Source organism: Sycon ciliatum, chromosome 6 (genome assembly GCF_964019385.1).
Source record: "Sycon ciliatum chromosome 6, ocSycCili1.1, whole genome shotgun sequence".
In the NCBI taxonomy this organism is placed as follows: domain Eukaryota; kingdom Metazoa; phylum Porifera; class Calcarea; order Leucosolenida; family Sycettidae; genus Sycon; species Sycon ciliatum.
Window position 1 is genome coordinate 14,109,257 of NC_088648.1, and position 22,352 is coordinate 14,131,608.

General features: G+C 44.4%; 1 protein-coding gene across 1 annotated transcript; it reads left to right on the plus strand.

Annotated features, from left to right (window-relative positions):
- The first annotated feature begins 332 nt into the window (after positions 1-332).
- On the plus strand, positions 333-9,521 carry LOC135820063 (fibulin-1-like). The gene is made up of 10 exons (XM_065333368.1): positions 333-431; positions 716-857; positions 2,316-2,411; positions 2,687-2,782; positions 3,440-3,579; positions 5,206-5,347; positions 6,203-6,289; positions 7,586-7,759; positions 8,603-8,946; positions 9,385-9,521. Exons 1-10 carry the CDS (start codon positions 333-335, stop codon positions 9,412-9,414), a joined length of 1,350 nt encoding a protein of 449 aa, XP_065189440.1. The 3' UTR covers positions 9,415-9,521.
- Positions 9,522-22,352: the final 12,831 nt, after the last annotated feature.

Sequence of the window (22,352 nt, forward strand, 5' to 3'; positions counted from 1 at the left end):
CTGCTCGATCGGTCTGCTCTCGGCAGCAGTTAACGCTCATCAGGATCAAAGATCACAATCGATTGCGAAGGTCAGCATGTTACAGCGTAAGTTTTGTCGAACGATTCTAGGTTTCAGATCATTAGTGGGGAGTAATACCAAGAGTACATAACCCCCAATAGTGTGCAACGCCTCATACACCTCTGCATAGGGTCCTCGTCGAGCGTAATCGGATCTTTACGTCATAATACCATACAGATCTGAGGGGAACCCGGGCAGTCGCGGGTACTCTCGGATCAAAAACAACGAAGCCCTGCCTCCAGACCGGCCTTGCGCTTGTGTGGAGGGTACGCATGACATCAGAAGATCCGATTGCGCTAGTCCTAGACCCTAGTACCCTATGCAGAGCTGGATCAGGCGTTGCACCCTCTCTGGGTGATTATGTACTCTTGGTAATACGTAATAGGACAGAAAGCAGCAGCTTTCAGACGTTGACAATGCTGCGTTGGCTTAATCACCACCACCATTGCGCTCTTTGGCCGACAACATACAATTTCCACAAAAGCAAAAACTGGTTTCTTAGAATTGAAATGGTATTCCTTTTGACAGATGTTTCCGCCATTGTAAACCCATCAGAGAAGGTTTAATTGTGCACCCCCCCCCCTTCAGACCATCTTTAACTCTGTGGAAAACGTTCGTAGCTATTCAAAGTTTCTTCGTCTTTTTTGATGGACAGAGTGTACTAGAACCTTTCCAATCTGGAGGCATAGACGTTATTTGGCTGGACAACTTACGTAGCGAGAGTGCTCTCCGCATTTCCACCTACAACACCACGGTTGATCCCACTGATGAGCCTAAACCGTTCATCTGCGCAAAAGGTAAGAGTTCCGCATTTGCTTTCTGAACATGACCCATCAAGGATGAAGTTTGTTGCAAATCACATCGGGGCCCCGGCCTATTTTACCTCTGATTTCGAACCAAAATGTGAGATTGTGTGTCAGAAGTCAGCCGGAGATGAGGAAGGGGGAAATCTGTTTACTTTTTTCGAGTTCTTTGTTATGTTTGAAATCCACTTCCCAGGGCCACCAAGTACACTTATAAATGATGGCAAATTAATATCGAGATTATGCTTGAACGTGACCAGTACCTTGCTTGCTTGAGAGGCAATTGAAATGAGAGTTGGTATAATAACATTGAGAAGGACACACTTTAGCCTCTCGAACAACTGAAGTGTCTTTCTTCTCAAAGTTATTGCATTCTTGGAGATTGCTCAGGCAAACTGGCATCTTGAAAATTTAGTGTAAAGATTCCGAATTGCCTGGGGTGACACAAAAGTAAGTGTGGCACGAGATCTGGCACGATAAATCCGTGTCCCTGAGCTACTGTGAGACATCTAGGAACACACCCAAATATGCGTGGTGCAAAATTGACATGTGTAGGTAATGCAATTTGTGGATATTGTTGAAAACCTGAAGAGCAATTGGAATCCATGTGAGGCGCAATCTGTGGGTGCAATCTTTAAATTTCGTTGCAAAACATGAAGTGCACAGCGAATCGGTTTGGGGCGCGATTTGGGTTTTTCGTTGAAAACCACAGTGAAGAGCACAGCAATTCAATCTGGGGCGCAATCTGTGGATTGCGTTGAATAAAAAATAAGGACCACAGAAAATCCGTATTGGGTGCAATCTGTGGCGCAAACTGTGGATTTCGTTCAAAACATGACCAGTGCAGTGAATCCGTGTGGGCAATCTGAAAATTCCCAGAATGCACAAGCAGTCATTATCACGATTTATTTTCACTATTTGAAAAAGAAATAACACCGTCAGTCGTCCGGATTTAAGATAAACCTATAACAGCATAAAAGAGCTGCTTATGGTTCTAGGGCAGGTTAAAACTGGGGGAAAGTTCCGTCAGGTTGAGATTGCGCAGCGGAATATCCAGTGTGCGCAAACTATCAGAATGCGCAGAACAATTACGCGGCTTTTCACATTCAAGCCGATGAAATTTGACGTTGATATAACAAACTTATTTGGAATACAGGTTACCAGCCTTACAAAAAATATGCCTTATTCGATGTTTTCATTAAGATAGAAGCCTGAACCGTCCAAGGTGGAAGGCTGCTGGTTTGCGCACTGGAGGAGTGTTAGAGCTAGGTCTCAGGGCGTTGAATGTCTAGTAACATGTCAGTGATGTGTGCTGTTCTTACACTTTCTGACTGCCTATTATCTTGTTACAGTCGTGGACAGTTGGTTCATACCTCGTTTCCATGTGATTTCTATGATTATATTTTATTCTCTCATTATCCGAGTTACGTTCTATTTGTATTGGTCTCTTAGATTTTAATGAATGCAAAGATGCGGATATTAGGCAAGTAGACCTGTGCCCAAATGGATACACGTGTGAGAATACCAAAGGAAGTTACACATGTGAAGGTAGGTGTACCTCCTCGCTATGTCATAACTCATATTATCGTGGGAAACTGTGCTGATTAGACTTGGGATAGCTATTTTTCACATTGAAGTTTGGCTTATTGAAGGCTTTCTGTTCCTATAATTATAGAGATTCAAATTAAAAAGCGGATGCCCATCTGGCATGAAACCGTTTTCAATGGTCGCATCCAAAACTTGAGATCTGATGGCGATAATGTGATTTCCAATGAACATGGCCAACCTAACGATATGCATATCTTGCACTTTTTGTATTCTAGAGAGAAATGAATGCGAAGAGGCAAAAACTACCGGCGTAGACCTCTGTCCCAGTGGATATACGTGTAAGAATACAAACGGCGGTTATCAATGCGAAGGTAGGTGTAATTGCTTTCTTTGTTTGCGCATATGCTCAATGATTAATATAATTATAACCCGGGCTTCGGATGACTTATAAGCAAGGAACCTGCTAGTTCTGTTCCCATACAAAATTAATATGAGGAGAAAGACACAGCAATGTGACTGACATGTATGTTGCATGTGTGCAATAAACACGAATGGATGAAGCACAGAGGAGGAAATCTGCCAGATTTTAGTGGGTCTGAGGACGTTTGTACCTCGCACATACGTATTTACTTCACCACAATCACTTCATATCTAATCCCGCACCCAAATCCTTTAGTAGATGATGAATGTCGCTGTCTGATGATCGTTAAAATTCGTGAACCTACTTCACGTTTCAGCTCCACAGCCCTTGGCTTCCGGTGCTGGTGTACGGCGTGTGTTACTTGCTGGTTAAGGGCTCTCTAACTAGAGTGCAGCTAGCCATGGCATTTCAGGGCCCTGTAACTAACTGTAGATGGTGGCTTAGGGTTCTAAACGTAAACTGATTTGTGGCTTTATAAGGATTCCAAAGCTAACGTGTATGGTGGCTTAGGGTTCCTTATAGACCTGGTGGGCAGTTCTATGCTCATAGTGACGCACTCTCCATAACTTGAAGAATGCCTTATGTTCGTGTTATTTTGTCGCCACAGGTTTATGCGGCGGATATAACATAAGTATCCATACAAACGAACTGACGTACCGAGAGACCCGGGCTGTATGTCGTGGGCAGGACTTACGGCTACTGAAGATGAAAGATCATAACCGGTTGAGAAAGTCCGAATGCTACAATGTAAGAATATAAAGCGTAAAACCTAGCGTTCTCGCATGTATGTGCTTGATGCAACCAGCCGCAGTTGATGCACTCTTAAAGCGTCCTCATGTGTGATGACTGTTTATAACGCCAGTCACTAGCATCAATAGTACATAACCCCCTGGGGTTTATGTACTCTTGCTAGCATGGATTTGCTGATCCGAGATTTCTAATGGGCACGAGCGCACACTTGTTGGATATTAGCCAACACTAAAAATAATCTTAACTCGTTTCCATATGTCCTTTTCCTTTCTACTAAAAATAATAATATTTTATAACTCTAGTGCTGACTGCTACTGAGGCAATATAGAAATAAAATAAAAAGTGTTTCTAGAGATTTCATAGAACGTTTTATTCTGATGATCATCATTTTGATAATACATCACGATAGGGAATAGAAGAAAGGAAATGTTAGTAACTACCGTTATTGAACTCCTATGGAGAGCCAAAGACTAATTCATATATTGTCTCCCACCCACATTCACTTCGGAATCTTCTGTCCATGTATTTAAGAAAGAGCTGCGCAAACATTCTTGTCAGTATTCATGTCTACTCGCTGGTAACCCTGTTCATCGTAGTACTCCCCCCCCCCTTCCCAATCTGTACACTCTTGTACCATCATCCTTCAATGCGACGGACCCCACGATAGGCGGTCAGCCTTTGGGTCATCCTAATAAAGTTATTATTATTATTATAAGAAGAAATGAGGACCCAGGAAAACCTTCCAAGTTGGAAGGCTGTTGGAATGCGCATCCGAGATGTGCTAGAGCTGTTAGCCAGTTAGGTGTAGAACGTCAGTACCGTCGGTCAGTGTCGTGCAATGTAATCGCATGAGCTGATTGTCAAGTAACAGGCGCTTTTAGTGGACGTTTTAGTGGAACATGTAGTTCCTTGGTCCTCATTTCTTCATACAAAATTAATTATGGAGAAAGTCACCTGTGGAAACATGTATGTGAGACAGTGTGTTGTTATCTCAACGTCGATTGTAAGAAAAAACAGTTTGTATTTTAAATAACCGACGAGGAGACAACAGTCGTAAAATAGCAATGAAAAATATCAATTGTGCACTCATAACCATGTATAAACAATTAACATGAAACAATTCCAGAACGTTTTCGTGTGACGATCATCAGTGGAACATCGTCACATAGTAAGAATCACTAAAAGAATCAGTTATATAGCTAGAGTAATATGAAAAGAAGTGTGAGAATGCAGCACAGCTAGCGGTTATGCATAGCGCGTGTGGTGTGAACCTTTGCAGTGTATCTGAGAATGGTAGCAGTAGATGAATGTGGCAGCTGTGAGTGCGTGTGAACAAAAAACTGGTTAGTGCGTATTATTTAAAAAGTGTGAGTGCTACAACATTTTCTTTTTGCTTGCATAGAACAGGGTCACGTGTGCGAATATATACAGCTTCCAATACCTGCAACTGCTTAAAGAAACGTAAATAATACGCACTCACCAGTTTTTTGTTCACACGCACTCACAGCTGCCACATTCATCTACTACTGCTAGTTTGTATTTTGCGTGACAAAAACGACTGAAATTGTGAATATGCGCTCTGAAAAAACTATGAATGTAATTTTCTCGTCATTTGACTGCCAGGGCGCACTGCAATCTATACTAGATGGAGGTATAACAAATATTTGGCTGGACAACTATCGGGATAAAGCTGTTCTCAACATTTCTACCCACAATAGCACGGCTGAGCTAACTGACCAACCTAAACCCTTCATTTGTGCCAAAGGTAAGCCTCTGAACTTGGTTTGGAAACATGACCGTCTTCCGCGAAAATACTATCGTTGCAAATTATGGCAGGACCAAACTCACATTGTTGTTTAATTTAAATATCGTTGAGACTTATGTGAAACGTTTTTCGGACACCATTGCTCAGCCTTTATATGGAAGGCCTACCTTTTATGGTTTCGTGGCTGCTTTGAGTTGAACTATAAGACGGCCATACTCGGTTAGATCTAGTAATTTATGTTACTATTTATTAGCACAATATGTTTTCAGTTTATTTTCACGGAGAGGGTGGAGAGCCCGAACGTGCCGGTAAATAAACAGAAAACTGGAAGGAGAAAAAAGACGAAGCAGGTTGTAAACCTGAAGAGGCCTTTCGTACCATTACTTCTCGAACCAGTACACATGATGGTGTGAGTCATGCCAAACATTGTAGTACAGAAGCTATAACATGGAGGCGGGAAGTCCAAATAGCACTCTTTAACATATTCCTTCTTTGTACAAAGCTGTGGCTATAACTTGGCAATGTGAATAGCCTCTAGCACATGTAGGTGGCATTTGCTGCTCGCCCACGCGTGAATCTTGAAGCGCTCTGGAATGTTCTTGCACTCTGCCCCGTACATGAAAACATCTGTTGTTATTTCTTGTACGAACACTCTTTTTGTTCAGCTGGTAGGCTGTATTTGCACCCACGGGATAGTACGAGTACCCTGGACCAGGTAACCAGCCCACCTATCCAAGCCCATGTTCAAAGCTAGAAAATAACTTTTAAGTTAAAAGTGAGAAAAACTACTTCGAAGTGGCAGTTTGATAGCATACCGAATCGCGCTTGTCTGTACGCTTCTGATTGGTTTGTTAGATTTTGATGAATGTACAAATGGAGGCGCTAACCTGTGTCCAAATGGAACTCGGTGTCAAAACCAGAAAGGCACTTACTCCTGTGAAAGTAAGTGTTGCATTGCTCCTATAATTATTTGGTTGAGTTCTCCGCGGAAATGTCAATTGCAATAGATCCTGATGCTGCTCACGACTTTCTACAGCCTGCCGCTTGTTAAAACGGTGCACGTTTACGGTTATTGCACACAAACTAACGCTGTGGACAGCTACATCGATGGCAACTGAAATCCGATCCCCTGGGCCGTGCGTTCACATTCTAGCGGTCTCTATTTCGTAGTTTTGCAATTGCGCGTTGGATCGTTGCGATGTTAGCGATAACGTTCGGGGGTCGGATTTCAGTTGCCAGAACTGTACATGTAACATTAGTTGTTGCTACGTTGTTAGATCTCATCATCTTAGCTTGGCAGAAGCGATGTCGATGAAACCTTTTGAAACCGGCTCCTTCCCTCGTTTTTGAAATTGCCATAGTCAGCGTGCTTTAACTGCGCTAGATTCAGCCAGAGTTTTTCAGAAGCAGATACATGTGACGCTTGCCTTGATCCTTGAAGGGTGGTCGCGTTCCTATGGATGCGGAAAACTTCGCCTCCAGCCGAATCTGACGTGAACCGTGAATTTGTCTTATCAGCGAGTGTGAACGTGAAGCAGGGGGTAGCAAATACTGGTGTTTTACTGCGCCCTGGTGTGAAATGACTAAACTGCGCTGGTTTTGGTCCAACTTGCTGCTCCCTGCAATTCGAGGGAAAGAAGCAGGTTTGTCTGCAAGTCTAAATGTCGTAACCTCCTGCAAAACGTGTGCAAGAACCAACCGATGGTACATGTACTGTAGTTTAAGATCAAAGGAGAATGATGTATAATGTACATGTAGTCTACTGAATGAGACTCGTTTCTGAGAGTGCTGTTTACAGAAAAATTCAAAACAAAAGGAGCTGGATGAGCCAGTATCCTTGGCTGCAAAAATTAAAAATAGGGACTTTTGTACACTATAATTATGGCGTCACATGACCTTCTAAAGCAGTTTGAATAGGGCTACGCTACGCTCCTGATCAAGATAATAATATTATGCTTGTTACTATGCCTGTTTTCTTTTCTACCTCAATTATCGACCAAGGGCTGCTGTGCTGAGCGCCCGAATTGCTCTATACACCGCTTGTAGCTTTATGTCGTGCGATTCACGAAAATTGGGTTGAAATAGACGAACGAAGCATTTTCTTCAACTTTCATTCAGGGAGGTTCCTGAATTCATGTCATTTGGACCGCATGATTCTATTCACACCTATCCATAAAGTCCATAAAGGTTTGCTCTTCCAGATTAGTTAAACTCTGTCATTTTTTATCATTTTTACAGCGGCCGAGTGCCTTGAAACTACTATTCCTAATGGCGTAATGCGCAAGGTTGCACATCTTGAGGCGGGCTATCCTCTTTGCGATAGCGGTTACATGGCCATTGGACAAGCCAGATGTGTCTCGAATGAATGGCAAGAGTTCAAGACTCCAGAAGGTCTTCCGCTGTGTCAACAACGTAAGTATTTGTACTGTCTTGTTTTTGGAAAAAACTGCATGAAAATATCAATTGCAAATCAAAGTAATTGTGGAGGGATAGAGAGGAGGAAATAGGAACGCTGGCCGGTTATAACGATCGGCAACTTCCATCTCGTGTCCCTATTGCTGTTTGCATTACCAAGAGATCCAACTGCCAGTGGTCGTTACGTGGCTTTCCATGCCGCAGGTTCGCTGAAGTATCTGAAACATAACACTATATCCATTGATAGAGATAGAGACAGAGATAGATAGATAGATAGATAGATAGATAGATAGATAGATACCATAAAGTCTTGTATAAAAGCCGCACTTGAATAGAAGCCGCCCTCGAATAGAAGCCGCAATTTTGGGCCCATCAAATCACACATAAGCCGGATTTTTGGGTTGACATATATAGAAATACCTGTCTTGTATAGAAGCCTGTCTCATATAGAAGCCTGCAAAATTTTCACCAAGAAAGTCATAGAAGCCTTTTATACAAGACTTTACGGTAGATAGAGAGATAGGAGATAAAGAGATAAAGAGATAGAGAGATAGAGATAGATAGAGATAGATAGATATAGATAGATAGATAGAGATAGATAGAGATAGATAGATAAAAATAGATATAGAGAGATAGAGAGATAGAGATAGAGATTAAAGGGAGGTAGATAGATGGAGAAAGACAAAGAGAGAGATAGGGCCACACTCGCACTAACCTCCTGAAAATTCACCATACATTAAATATCACAGGAGTATTTAATGTTGATTTTTTACCTAATTTGTTGTGTACAAGCCGTAAACCGTGTTGCCTTGTTGTTTCCGTATCTGTTTACATTTTCAGTGAGCACTTGCCCAGGACCGGACGGTTCCAAGTACTTCATTCACCGAGAACCAGATATGAATCAAACTTACCACACTCATTTCGAACGATGTACAATCGGTTTTGACAGTCGATTGCCAGCGTCCATGGACATTCCTTGCCTGCAGCAAATCCTGACCCAGTCTCTGGCAAACGAACCAGAGAAGGGCTTTCGCAGTATATTCTTGCATGGTACAAACGCTGGCCATGTCCTGAGCATAGATGATGATGGTGCATTCACTGCAACTACTCTATCCAGTGATCAGAAGGACGAGGTCTTCCCTGGAGCAACACACAAAGTCTGCATGCCATTCTGCCAACAGACGGTAAGCGTGGAAAATAACTTAGATCACATTCCCACTAACTGCGTTTTGGAAAATTCTCTAAGCCTGAAAAGCCAGTGTTCATGTGGAAGAGGAACATGGATCGAATGTGTCCTCTATCGCCTTCCTCAGTTGCTCTTTGAATCCCTTCTGTATATTTCAAAAATTACAAAGAGGTTCCAGCTTAACTTGGCGTTTGGCTCTCAAATCGCGATACTTCTAAATTGTTCATTGTGCAGTAGATCTCTTCCTATGTCTTGTATTACTCGCCTGAAAATTAAAACGCCAAGGTATCAAGACGAAGACAAATATATACAGCCGGAACATTATGAGCTTTTGATTCTTTTATTTCAATCCTGTGCAATCTATCCCAGCCTATAATACCCTAATAGTTTCTTCTTCTGTTCAATGTCGCTGCCACATTCTTGTTTGTTCCCTCAGGTAACTAACAGACATCACTACTTGGATTGAGTCAAGGCAACGTATGAATGCGCTCTGCTCGTTGCATTGGTAGAAGCGGCGAGATTGCAGTGGGCGGCTTTCCGGGGTAGACCGGTACCAAGCCGCTGCTGGATGGCTTTGATATTTTGCTTTATAGATGATAGCATGATAGTTCTGTGTGTGCAATGTGCAGCAGTCTGGTCATCTGATAGGCCGATATAGATCTGACAGGCCGATAATCCTGTCATCGCGATATCTCCAAAACTAGCAAATTTGCCATAGCAACATTTCACTGAGCAAAGTATGTTTTGAAGTCTCCCACTTACACACCCTGTTGTAGTTAGATTTAAAAAAATTAAATGCATGTTCCGCATCCATGTTTTGGTCTTCGCGCAACACTAGGGAACATTAATTTTATACGTCGCGGAATGCGAGGAATTGTGTAATGAACGATCAGTGACAGGATAGGGAAGCCAACGGCATAGATATATGAAGACGTTCGTTCCAGCAGAATTCAAGCAGGTCTCCCTCGTGATAACTAGAACTCTGCAGTGTACGCACTAGGTATGCACTTTACGGATCTGCAAATTTCGCACTGAATTTGGATGAAATCGACGCTATGGTGCATCTGACGCATAAAACAATAACTCGTTTTGTCCTTTCTTTTTATCCATAAAAAGTAGTAGTTAACTTTGAAATGTACTGCGGAATTCGACAACCGTCAACCATTTCCTGAGTCGACTCACCGGAAGGAGTGGTTTTTGAAGGAATGGCCGATATTCCACGCTTCGCAGAGAACCAGCCCAGGATCGATGTTTGCGTTCCTCTAAATCTTGCATACATCTATAAGGACATTAAAAGTACTATTCGCGATTTTCAAGTGTTGCAAGTATTGGCCTTTCAGGGGAACTTTGACTTGAGTACCCATCATGTGACCGAATTTGAATTTTCTCTTAGCCGTGCGAAAACGCGGATAGGCGATAAATGGGGACGTCTTGCCACTATGCCACAGCCAGCGGTTTTGTATGCACCAATTATTATTATGATGCAATCCAGAAATCAGTTCGTGATAGATATCCATGCAGTAAGGTCAGAAACTGCGCACTCTTGGTTTCATGTCCTCTTAATCTGAGTGAGAAGTCCAAACTCAAAAAACCAAAAACATTTTATAAGAAGAAAAGAGGACCAACGAGCTACAAGTTACGCTATAATATCCATTGACAAACACCAATTACTTTACAGTCAGCTCATGCGATAACATTGCACGACACTTACCAACGGTACTGACGTTCTACACATAACTGCCAATCAGCTCTAGCACATCTGGGTTGCGTCCTTGAATCGTGGTTTGACCGTTTTGTCATAGTCTTACCGACCGGCATAGTCCTCGACATACATGTACATGTACATCCACCAACGTCCTTCAAAGCTGAGACTTTTAGCTGGTGCTTGTCTTGGTTGCGTTAACCTTCACCTCCTTATGCTATTTCTATAACTTAGAACCTTCCAAGTTGAAAGGCTGTTGGAGTGCGCATCCGAGATGTGCCATAGTTGATTGCCAGTTAGTTGTAGAACGTCAGTATCGTTGGTCTGTGTCGTGTAGTGTTATCGCATGAGGTGACCGTAAAGTAACTGGCGATGTTTGTGGATATTATAACGTAACTTTGTAGCTCTTTGGTCCTCTTTTCTTCATATAAATTAACCCTTGGCTCTCCACGCGAGTCCGAAAACCTTTTCCATTTTTTTGGAAAATACCAGGATCGATTGCACAGCAGATGCTTGACAAGATAAATTCGTCCCTGAAATTTCCCGCTGGACGCAACCACAATACGCGGTCACAAAGGCCATCTCAGACCAGGCTGCTGCTGATATTGCCTTTCCACTATTGGTAACATTTGAACTAGAGTATGTTCATGGTAAGATTGCCCACATTTCCTACTGTTGCACCCTTTGACTTCCCTCTAGCGCTGTTCCTCTTTTTACTAGCAAGAAGTATCACTATTTCTAGCATTAATTCATTGTTACCATCTTTGCAACCTATTTCTGTACATGTACAATGTATGTCTGTTTGGTTGGTTGGTTGGTATTTATTTTACTTCACACATTCAAACGGGATGACAACCCAATAAAATGATACTATTATAATTTTCGAGTAAACGGGGTGGAGGGGGGGGGGGGGCTGGGAGGGGAGAGAACACGATGTACATGATCTTTGATACTACGTGAGGATTACTGAACTGCACGGGGAGGGAGAGCACAGCAATCAGCAGAAACTGGAACTACTCCCTACAGGCGTATGGTACACATGCAGGAACTTGTACATCCGACCGCTGCATGGCGTGCATGCACTGACCAATGCAATCCAGGCAGTTGCTTACAAAATGGACTCTTGCCACGAAGAGTACATACTATGGGGTATAATATGCACTTTTGTTGCTACCTGCATGAGGATATCCAGATGTCGCAACAAACATGAAGAATATTGTGAACCGTGTGTCGCTGTCGCAGCTCATCGCATGTGTCGCAAGTCGCATGTTGCGTCGCAAGAAGTTAAAGCCCGATTCACAATACAACTTTCTGCGACGCGACACGCGATTTGCGACAGTTGCGACAAGAAACTGCCTGTCGCGAGCTGTCGCAAGCAAGCTGTCGCAAGCTGTCGCAATGCACCTGTCGCAGAAGTTGAAGAAAGTTCAACTTTTGCGACATGCGACACGCGACATACACAAATGGAGTACAGTTTCGACCCTGGGTGCACGTGCAGTGCACGTGCAAGGTACTACTTGTGCATGAGGATGTCCCAAACATGAGGAATATTGTGAACCGTGTGTCGCTTTTTTTGTTTTTTGTTTTGTTTACAAAGACCATTTATTGCCAAACATGAGATGCAGCTAGGGGAAGCACGCACAACCTGAATCGTGGCAGTGGTGGCGAGGTTTAGGGAGCTCCGCCGACCTAGGGTCTCGACTTCATAGCCACCTAGACGCACCAAGAGTGGTTGGGGAGGGAGAGCGAGAGAGAGAGAGCGGGAGAGAGCGAGCGAGCGAGAGAGAGAGAGAGAGAGAGAGAGAGAGAGAGAGAGAGATAGAGAGAGAGAGAGCAAGAGCCAGAGCAAGAGAGAGAGAGAGAGAGAGAGAGAGAGAGAGAGAGAGAGAGAGAGAGAGAGAGAGAGAGAGAGAGAGAGAGAGAGAGAGAGAGAGAGAGAGAGAGAGAGAGAGAGAGAGGGAGGGAGAGAGAGGTTGCGAAATTGTTAAAGTAATATAAAAGGAACATTGAAAATATGAGATGATTGGTGAGGTGACTGCACCCTCAGCTATTTGGCCAGCAAAGTCATAATTGTTACAGTAGGCCAGCTATTACATGAACAAGCGAGCTACTGTGCCGCAACATAGAGCGAGGGAGAGTATATAAGCTAGCGACAAAACTTCAATAAAGACACTGTCTCAGACGTAGTGTGTGCACTACGGCTGAGGTGGGCGTGAGAGGTCTGCTAGAGGTTCTCAGTCGCCCAGCTCCAGTGGTGCAGCTGGTGGTGACGGTGGACACGGCACTTAAAGGCTTGCAGGCCCTCCAGGTGTGGGGGCTCAGCAGTATGCTTTGGGGCAGGACCCAACACGACTCGAACCCGGGACCTTGCTTGTCATGAGCAATGCTCTAACCACTGAGCTATGGGGGGTTCGAGTCCTGGTGGGTCTGGCAATTTTTCTCTTTTCAGGCAGTTCTCTTCCCCTACTGTTCCTTTGAATTTGAAGTTCTCCCAATCCTTTCATAAATTTATCACTCTCTTTCACTTCTGATAGGGTCCAGAAACTGACCGTGGTTGGTCCCCTGGGGGAGGCAGAAAGACCCAGGTGCCTTCAGTATGTGTGGCACGTGTTGTGAGCTGCCTTTGGAGTGAAAACCTTGTCAGCGCCTTCTAGGTTCAGCCCGGTCCCATAGCTCAGTGGTCAGAGCATTGCTCATGACAAGCAAGGTCCCGGGTTCCAGTCCTGGTGGGTCTGGCGATTTGTTCTCTTTTCAGGCAGTTCACGTCCCCTATTGTTCCTTTGAATAATAATAATAATAATAATAATAATTTTAAAAGAATGGGAGAACTTCAAATTCAAGGGATCAGTCGGGGAAGTGAACTGCCTGAAAAGAGAAAAAAACGCCAGACCCACCAGGACTCGAACCTGGGACCCTGCTTGTCATGAGCAATGCTCTAACGACTGAGCTATGGGACCAGGCTGATCCCTTGAATTTGACGTTCTCCCATCCTTTCCAAATTTAATCACTTTCTTTCACCTCTGGTAGTTTCCAGAAACTGACCGTGGTTGGTCCCCTGGGGGAGGGAAATACACCCAAGTGCCATCAGTATGTGTGGCACGTGTTGTGAGCTGCCTTTGGAGTGAAAAACTTGTCAGCGCCTTCTGAGTTCAGCCTGGTCCCATAGCTCAGTTGTTAGAGCATTGCTCATGACAAGCAGGGTCCCAGGTTCGAGTCCTGGTGGGTCTGGCGTTTTTTTCTCTTTTCAGGCAGTTCACTTCCCCGACTGAACCCTTGAATTTGAAGTTCTCCCATCCTTTCCAAATTTAATCACTTTCTTTCACCTCTGGTAGTTTCCAGAAACTGACCGTGGTTGGTCCCCTGGGGGAGGGAAAAAGACCCAAGTGTCATCAATATGTGTGGCACGTGTTGTGAGCTGCCTTTGGAGTGAAAAACGTGTCAGCGCCTTCTGAGTTCAGCCTGGTCCCATAGCTCAGTTGTTAGAGCCTTGCTCATGACGAGCAGGGTCCCAGGTTCGAGTCCTGGTGGGTCTGGCGTTTTTTTCTCTTTTCAGGCAGTTCACCTCCCCGACTGATCCCTTGAATTTGAAGTTCTCCCATCCTTTCCAAATTTAATCACTTTCTTTCACCTCTGGTAGTTTCCAGAAACTGACCGTGGTTGGTCCCCTGGGGGAGGGAAAAAGACCCAAGTGTCAACAGTATGTGTGGCACGTGTTGTGAGCTGCCTTTGGAGTGAAAACCTTGTCAGCGCCTTCTGAGTTCAGCCTGGTCCCATAGCTCAGTTGTTAGAGCATTGCTCATGACAAGCAGGGTCCCAGGTTCGAGTCCTGGTGGGTCTGGCGTTTTTTCTCTTTTCAGGCAGTTCACTTCCCCGACTGATCCCTTGAATTTGAAGTTCTCCCATCCTTTCCAAATTTAATCACTTTCTTTCACCTCTGGTAGTTTCCAGAAACTGACCGTGGTTGGTCCCCTGGGGGAGGGAAAAAGACCCAAGTGCCATCAGTATGTGTGGCACGTGTTGTGAGCTGCCTTTGGAGTCAAAAACTTGTCAGCGCCTTCTGAGTTCAGCCTGGTCCCATAGCTCAGTTGTTAGAGCATTGCTCATGACAAACAGGGTCCCAGGTTCGAGTCCTGGTGGGTCTGGCGTTTTTTTCTCTTCTCAGGCAGTTCACTTCCCCGACTGATCCCTTGAATTTGAAGTTCTCCCATCCTTTCCAAATTTAATCACTTTCTTTCACCTCTGGTAGTTTCCAGAAACTGACCGTGGTTGGTCCCCTGGGGGAGGGAAAAAGACCCAAGTGCCATCAGTATGTGTGGCACGTGTTGTGAGCTGCCTTTGGAGTGAAAAACCTGTCAGCGCCTTCTGAGTTCAGCCTGGTCCCATAGCTCAGTTGTTAGAGCGTTGCTCATGACAAGCAGGGTCCCAGGTTCGAGTCCTGGTGGGTCTGGCGTTTTTCCTCTTTTCAGGCAATTCACTTCCCCGACTGATCCCTTGAATAATAATAATAATAATAATAATAATAATAATGATCAACGCAATAAATAGAGTAAGCTGCGCACTCAGTACAAACACCATAAGCAAAACTTGTTTTCATGTAAATAAAGAAGCTTGTTCCTAAACGTTTTCGTCGCCATCTCATCAGAGGATTACTGGCAAATCAACAAAAGCTCTTGACTCAATATATATACGCACAATACAAGTAATAATTTAGACCCTAACTAGCGCGATAAAATGAGAGCTGAAAGAAACATTACACCATTCAACGATATCAGGTGACAACAGATGCGATAAATTCACCACTAGAAAGTTACCATGCAACCACAAACGAGAACTACTGATCTAAATTCACAAACAATTTCAACGTAAACAAATTCTTTTTCTGCCTACACAAAATCGGCTTGGTGGTAAAAATGTAGATAGACTCCAATAATATTATTATTATTAATAATAATTTCCCTCAAAACCAGTTAATAATAATAATAATAATAATAATAATAATAATAATACGAAGTAGTGGTGGCGACTTCGGCGATGACTTGTAAGAAAGGGCGAGCGCGAGCTCCGGTGTTGGGAGCAAACCCTTTCTTACAAATAATAATAATAATAATTTGAAACTCGGATGTTGAGCCATAAATAAATGTAGAAGAGAAAAGGACATATCGATACGAGTTAAGAGTAACTCTCCATCACTGTAACAAGATACTATATACAGTCAGAAAGTGCAATACTAGGCACAAAACTGACAGAGTACTGAAACATTCAACGTCCTGACACCTAGCTTCAACACATCTCCGTAGCGCTAACCGACAGCCTTCCAACTTGGAAGGTTCAAGGTTATGGAAAGACCAAAGAGGGGAAGGCAAGCGCAACGAAAATGAGCAAAAGCTACAGTCCCAACGGAACAAAGAATGTCGATTGTTACTGGACGATGACGAGACCAGTACGATATTTGACAAAGCGGTCTAACTACAATTCGAAGCAGCAAAGCAGCACACCACCCAACTTGGGTGGGTCATAAATATCAAAGATAAATAAAGAAAGGGAAGCTTTGCGAAAACGAATTGTACAAGCCGAAAGCCAAACTCCTACAGTACTCCTCATGCATGACATTGTGATGGACTAGTTGACTACAAAACAAGTTGTTTCACACGACGTACGTTTCGCCGTATGGTTCGTGACGGCTCATCAGGTGTGCAATTTGAAACTCGGATGTTGAGCCATAAATAAATGTAGAAGAGAAAAGGACATATCGATACGAGTTAAGAGTAACTCTCCATCACTGTAACATGATACTATATACAGTCAGAAAGTGCAATACTAGGCACAAAACTGACAGAGTACTGAAACATTCAACGTCCTGACACCTAGCTTCAACACATCTCCGTAGCGCTAACCGACAGCCTTCCAACTTGGAAGGTTCAAGGTTATGGAAAGACCAAAGAGGGGAAGGCAAGCGCAACGAAAATGAGCAAAAGCTACAGTCCCAACGGAACAAAGAATGTCGATTGTTACTGGACGATGACGAGACCAGTACGATATTTGACAAAGCGGTCTAACTACAATTCGAAGCAGCAAAGCAGCACACCACCCAACTTGGGTGGGTCATAAATATCAAAGATAAATAAAGAAAGGGAAGCTTTGCGAAAACGAATTGTACAAGCCGAAAGCCAAACTCCTACAGTACTCCTCATGCATGACATTGTGATGGACTAGTTGACTACAAAACAAACTTGTTTTGTAGTCAACTAGTCCATGTAATTGGGCTTGTAGCCCGTGTGTACTTACGAATTCAAATATAAATATCCATACATGCAAAAAGAATAGAATGGGATACGGAGCTACATACATACATACATACATGTTTTGGCGTCCCCTACGTGGTCGACTGGAGAGTGAGTGTGTTGGAAAAACGTGTAGCGGTGCGTTTTGTTGCATTCATGCATCCAGATGTTGAAGGGTCCTACGTGCTTATCGGCGCGTATATTGCCAACTCTCGCACGTCGGCAGTGAACTAGGGTAGTTGACCTGTAGGTGGTAGGACGTCCTTCCTTAACGCGAACGCACGCACTGTGGAGTAGATGAAGCGAATAATGGGGGTACATGGAAGACTTACGCCACGCTGGACCAGACGGGATGCTGATTCCCCCCTTCCACGATAAACACAGGTATTCTGGATTAGCGGCAGTTACTTACTTCACAATAACAGACTCGGGGTGTTAACAGAGACTAAGTAGTGCACGTAACGTCTCCAACTGCAACGAGTCAACCTGTTATGTTTCATGGGCAGACATTTACCATCGTCCCATATTCTCCTCTTGTATAAGTCTTATGTGCGTCCGGCAATTGAATATGCCATTCCTGTGTGGTCGTTTAGGATCACATCCGCTCAGTTAGAGTCCCTTGATGTACTCCAGGCTAAGGTTTGCCGGCGACTCCTGAAGTCTGCAAAAATAACCTTTGATATCTATGAATCAAAATCCATTTTGAATAGATTGTGTCACTTAGAATCTCTGCAATTTCGCCGTATCTTTATTTCTCTTGTGGTTTTATTTAAGTACATCAATTTCCACCCAGAATATCTCTCTCGCTTTGCGATAACCATATCACGTAGTGCCCGTAGGCCCAAAAAGCTCGTTTTTAACTCACATGGTCGTATTTTTTCATCCCTTTTCCTACAGAAAACTGGTTCTCTTTGGAATTGTCTTCCACCCCGATTGACAACTTTAGATTCCCTATCTGAATTCAAGCGTCATTTACGTATTCACATTGCTAAGTATCAGTTCGACAGCACTGGTACACCTTTGATGTGCAATCATTGATTTACATGCTTGTTCTTTTCTTTTCTGTCTCACTTTCTTTCCTTGTGTTTCTTATTATTCCTTTTTAAAACCAACATTTCACACTCACTTTGCGCACTTTCTCTCGCATCCATAACTATGTTACTAGTACATACACAAATAGGAGATCCCCCAGATAGGCGTTAGCCTTTGGGTAATCCTGAAATAAAAAAGAAAAGATTATTAACTCTTCTTGCAACCTTGAGGACAAACAAAGGCGACGTGCATGATCAACCTGGTTGCATAACGACAGTTATCATCTCTGAATGGTTGCACTCTAGATCCCGGCAGCGCATAGCACAAAGGGCTGACGAAGAGAAGACTGCTACCCCGCCACCACCCAAGTCGCTCCATGCAGTGCTGCACTGGGACCGGTCACGACGGAACAGGTCATAACCCGGTATAAAATGATCTCGTCTGGGATACACGAATTTAGCCATGTTTCCGTTATACACAAAATGTCTACTTTATGGTGGTCAAGGAGGTCTGTAATATCAGCCAATTTATGTTTCATACTACGACAGTTCAGGGTATTCCCACTCAATCCCCATGCACCAGTCTTCATACCTCGCACCTATCGTGCCCAGCCCTGCTCAACAGCAGCCACGACCGTGTTCCCACTCAATCCCCATGCACCAGTCTTCATAACTCGCACCTATCGTGCCCAACCCCGCTCAACAGCAGCCACGACCGTGTTCCCACTCAATCCCCATGCACCAGTTTTCATACCTCGCACCTATCGTGCCCAACCCCACTCAACGTGTGTAAGAGAACAACCTCCACCGGATACCACACCAGTAAACGATTCCCCCATAATAATAACAATAATTATTGCAGAAGGGAAAAGGACATAAGAATACGAGTTAAGAGTAACTCTCCACCACTGTAACCAGATACTATAATACAGTCAGAAAGTGCAATAACTAGGCACAAAACTGACAGAGTACTGAGACATTCGACGTCCTGACACCTAGCTTCAACACATCTCCGTAGCGCTAACCGACAGCCTTCCAACTTGGAAGGTTCAAGGTTATGGAAAGACCAAAGCGGGGAAGGCAAGCGCAACGAAAACGAGCAAAAGCTACAGTCCCAACGGAACAAAGAATGTCGATTGTTACTGGACGATGACGAGACCAGTACGATATTTGACAAAGCGGTCTAACTACAGTTCGAAGCAGCAAAGCAGCACACCACCCAACTTGGGTGGGTCATAAAGATAAGTAAAGAAAGGGGAAGCTTTGCGAAAACGCATTCCCCTTTCTTTACTTATCTTTGCTATTTATGACTCTACCAAGTTCGGTGGTGTGCTGCTTTGCTGCTTCGAATTGTAGTTAGACCGCTTTGTCAAATATCGTACTGGTCTCGTCATCGTCCAGTAAAGATCGACTCGCAACTTCTGTGATGGTTTGTGCTGCCATGTCGTCGGATGCAATGGTCAATGGTTATGTTCGGATGGTGAATCGGTGGTTCCATGCCGTGTGGCACAGGCAGAACACCAAAAAACCAAGTGAGAAGATAAGCGTCAATTTTAACTTGGTGGACCCAGTATTAGAACTGATGGAAATGTTTTTCTTCCGTTGATTGGCCACATCATTGTGTAGGTTGTTATATAGGTGGCTATACTGCTGGCGCTCTTCACGAGTCATTGCATGATTTTTCCTCTACCATAGACCGCACAGTTTCCATGTGCGCAGCTGCAGCAGCATGGCGCGAATCAGCACGATTAAGCCTCCTATGCTCATTTCTTGCATTTGTGTTGTTGTTGCTTTTTATTTGAATTCGCACTACCATTTGTGTCGTCCGACGTTTCCTGGGACGGGCGCTGACTCTGCCGATCACGGGCGTTCTGGACTCGCCGGGATGTCTGTCCTGACGTTTCCTGTGACCGGCGCTGACTCTGCCGATCACGGGCGTTCTGGAGTCGACGGGATCTCTCTTCCAACGTTTCCTGTGACCGGCGCTGAATCACCCGTTCACGCTTATTTAGGAGACGGCGGGATCTCTCTTCCAAAGTATGTTTTTGCTGACGCATACTATCACCTATTCAGCGTCTATTCTAAATTAATATCCTCCTCGTCTCTCTATTTCTTTCCAAATCTCCGTCTACATCAGGGAGTCGTATACATAATACGACGAATATTGGTACGGTACGGGACAGATACGGAAGCCAGCAAGTCTTTGTGGTCCCCCTCACAACAATAACACACACACAGAAGTCTATGCTGTGAGCACGGTGGCTCGGCAATGGCTTTATTATTGATGTTAATATTATTACTATCTCCTTCCTGATATTTTTTCTTTTTCTTTCTTGAATAATTGTACGCATAGGGCTTGATAAAAAAATAGCACAAGACACTGCTGCTACTGTAGTCGCACAGCAAACACACACAGAAAACGACAAAATGTTACAATGAATGTAACAACACCTGTCCAAGCTAAAGGACCGACATCCCTGCCCCAGGACGGCATGTCGAAACCCCCGTACACTCACCACACGGTCACCATCCAGCTTCAGTTCAATCACTGTATTCTTCCCCTGCAGACTCAACCCCCCTGTCACTAGCCATACAATCTGAAGCTGTATGTAACCATACAATGGCCCACGACGCACACACCAACCCTACGTTTTTTAACTAAAAAAAGAAAAGCAGTCGTGCCACAGAGCTGTCAATGATACACCACCTGCAGGAATCCAATACCAAATGTACAATGAGCCATTAACGGTGGTTTCTGAACTGCAACATCTTGGCATCACCTTGACCGACAACCTGGATTTCCGCAAACATGTCGCCTCAATAACTTCGAAGTTCAGATATCGAGTGCACCTACTGTCAATTATGTCCCAGCAACTTACGCCTTCGGCAATGATCATACTGTACAAATGGTTCGTAAGACCTGTGATCGAATATAGCTGTACGGTGTGGTCGTTTGGATCTAATAAGAAACCCATGACCACTCTTGATCAATAGACCGATCCCCTTATTATTGTCTGGGTTCGAGCAAGGGGGCAACTCCGCAGTCGCGTGGGATCCTGCTGCACACACGCGACCAACCTCACCGCGACTGTGCGTGACTTCTCGCATGCGATCGCGAAGTGCAGAGCACACGAGATCTACATGCAGTGCAAGCCTGTCTACAAAAAAATGCCACAAGGACTTTTGATTTGAGCTGTTTTGTTTTTGTTTAGACGTCTTCCTTTTTACGACTTCAGGATGCCTTCTCAGGATCATTGCTGCGTTCCTCACTGTCAGAACAGGAAGACGAAGCAAACAAGTCATTTCACTCCTTTCCTCGTGTGGAGCCACAGCGGCCTGGAGCAAGCGGATCCAGGCTATTCCCCGTGAGGAAGGACGTAGTTTTAGGGTCACTCTGAATATTTGAGTTGCAGCGATCATTTCGATCCCGAAATCGAAATCGTTTTGCCCAGCTCTACAAGGACAGGATGAGTCCAGGAAACCAAACAGCTGTCCTACGGTACCAGGTTTGCTTTTCGCAAGAGAGTGGAGTCTGGACGCCCTGCTCCCCATGATCGCAAAACAGTATTTGCTGAGCCTAGTGCAGTTCGGTCATGGAAGTGCAGCGTCTGGATCAGCCATCACGAGCTCCCCATGCTCGCAAACCAGTATTTTGCTGAGAGGCAACGGCACTTTGAGTTGGAAAGGAACCTGGCTTAGTGCAGTTTGGTCCTGTAATGGAAGTGCAGCATCTGCATCAGGAGTTGGCAGCAAGTAGAGCTCGTGTACAGAGTCTCGTGGAGCAGTTGGACGATGTGAGGACTGGGGTGAAGAAAGCCAAAAAACAGCTTACGTACAATAACATAAAGAAAGACTCTGAGCCGCTCCAGTTTCTGACTGGTTTGCCTTCAGGTGTTTGGACCACTCTGTGGGACTTCTTTGAGCCTAGCCGAGAAAATGTACTGCGCCGCGCCAGATCTGCGAAGACGGAAGCTGAGGGACGGCAGATACAGTTGGAGGTGGCCGTAAATCGCCAATGAGCATGTAATGGAGGATCAGCTGCTATTGGCATTGATGTGTCTAAGCCTGGGCCGAATGGAACAGAAGCTGGCATGCGTGGCACAAGTTAACCATCCGTTTCACGGTATATAGCTAGCTGAGCTGGAAAGATGTCTTGTTCCTCCGTTTGGGCATGATCCCCATCTGGGTGAGCTGGCGAGATTTTCAGTCATCAATGCCATGTACCGCAAGACTTTCTGCAATGGGGATGAAACAGTTCTATTTTGTCATGCACTTAGGGTTCTCGCACCGGCACGGCACAGCACAACAAGACCCAACAGATCCTTGCGCTCTTATTTTCTCCCATGGTAACATTGCTGATCACAACACCCGGTAGCCAGTCGCAGGTGCA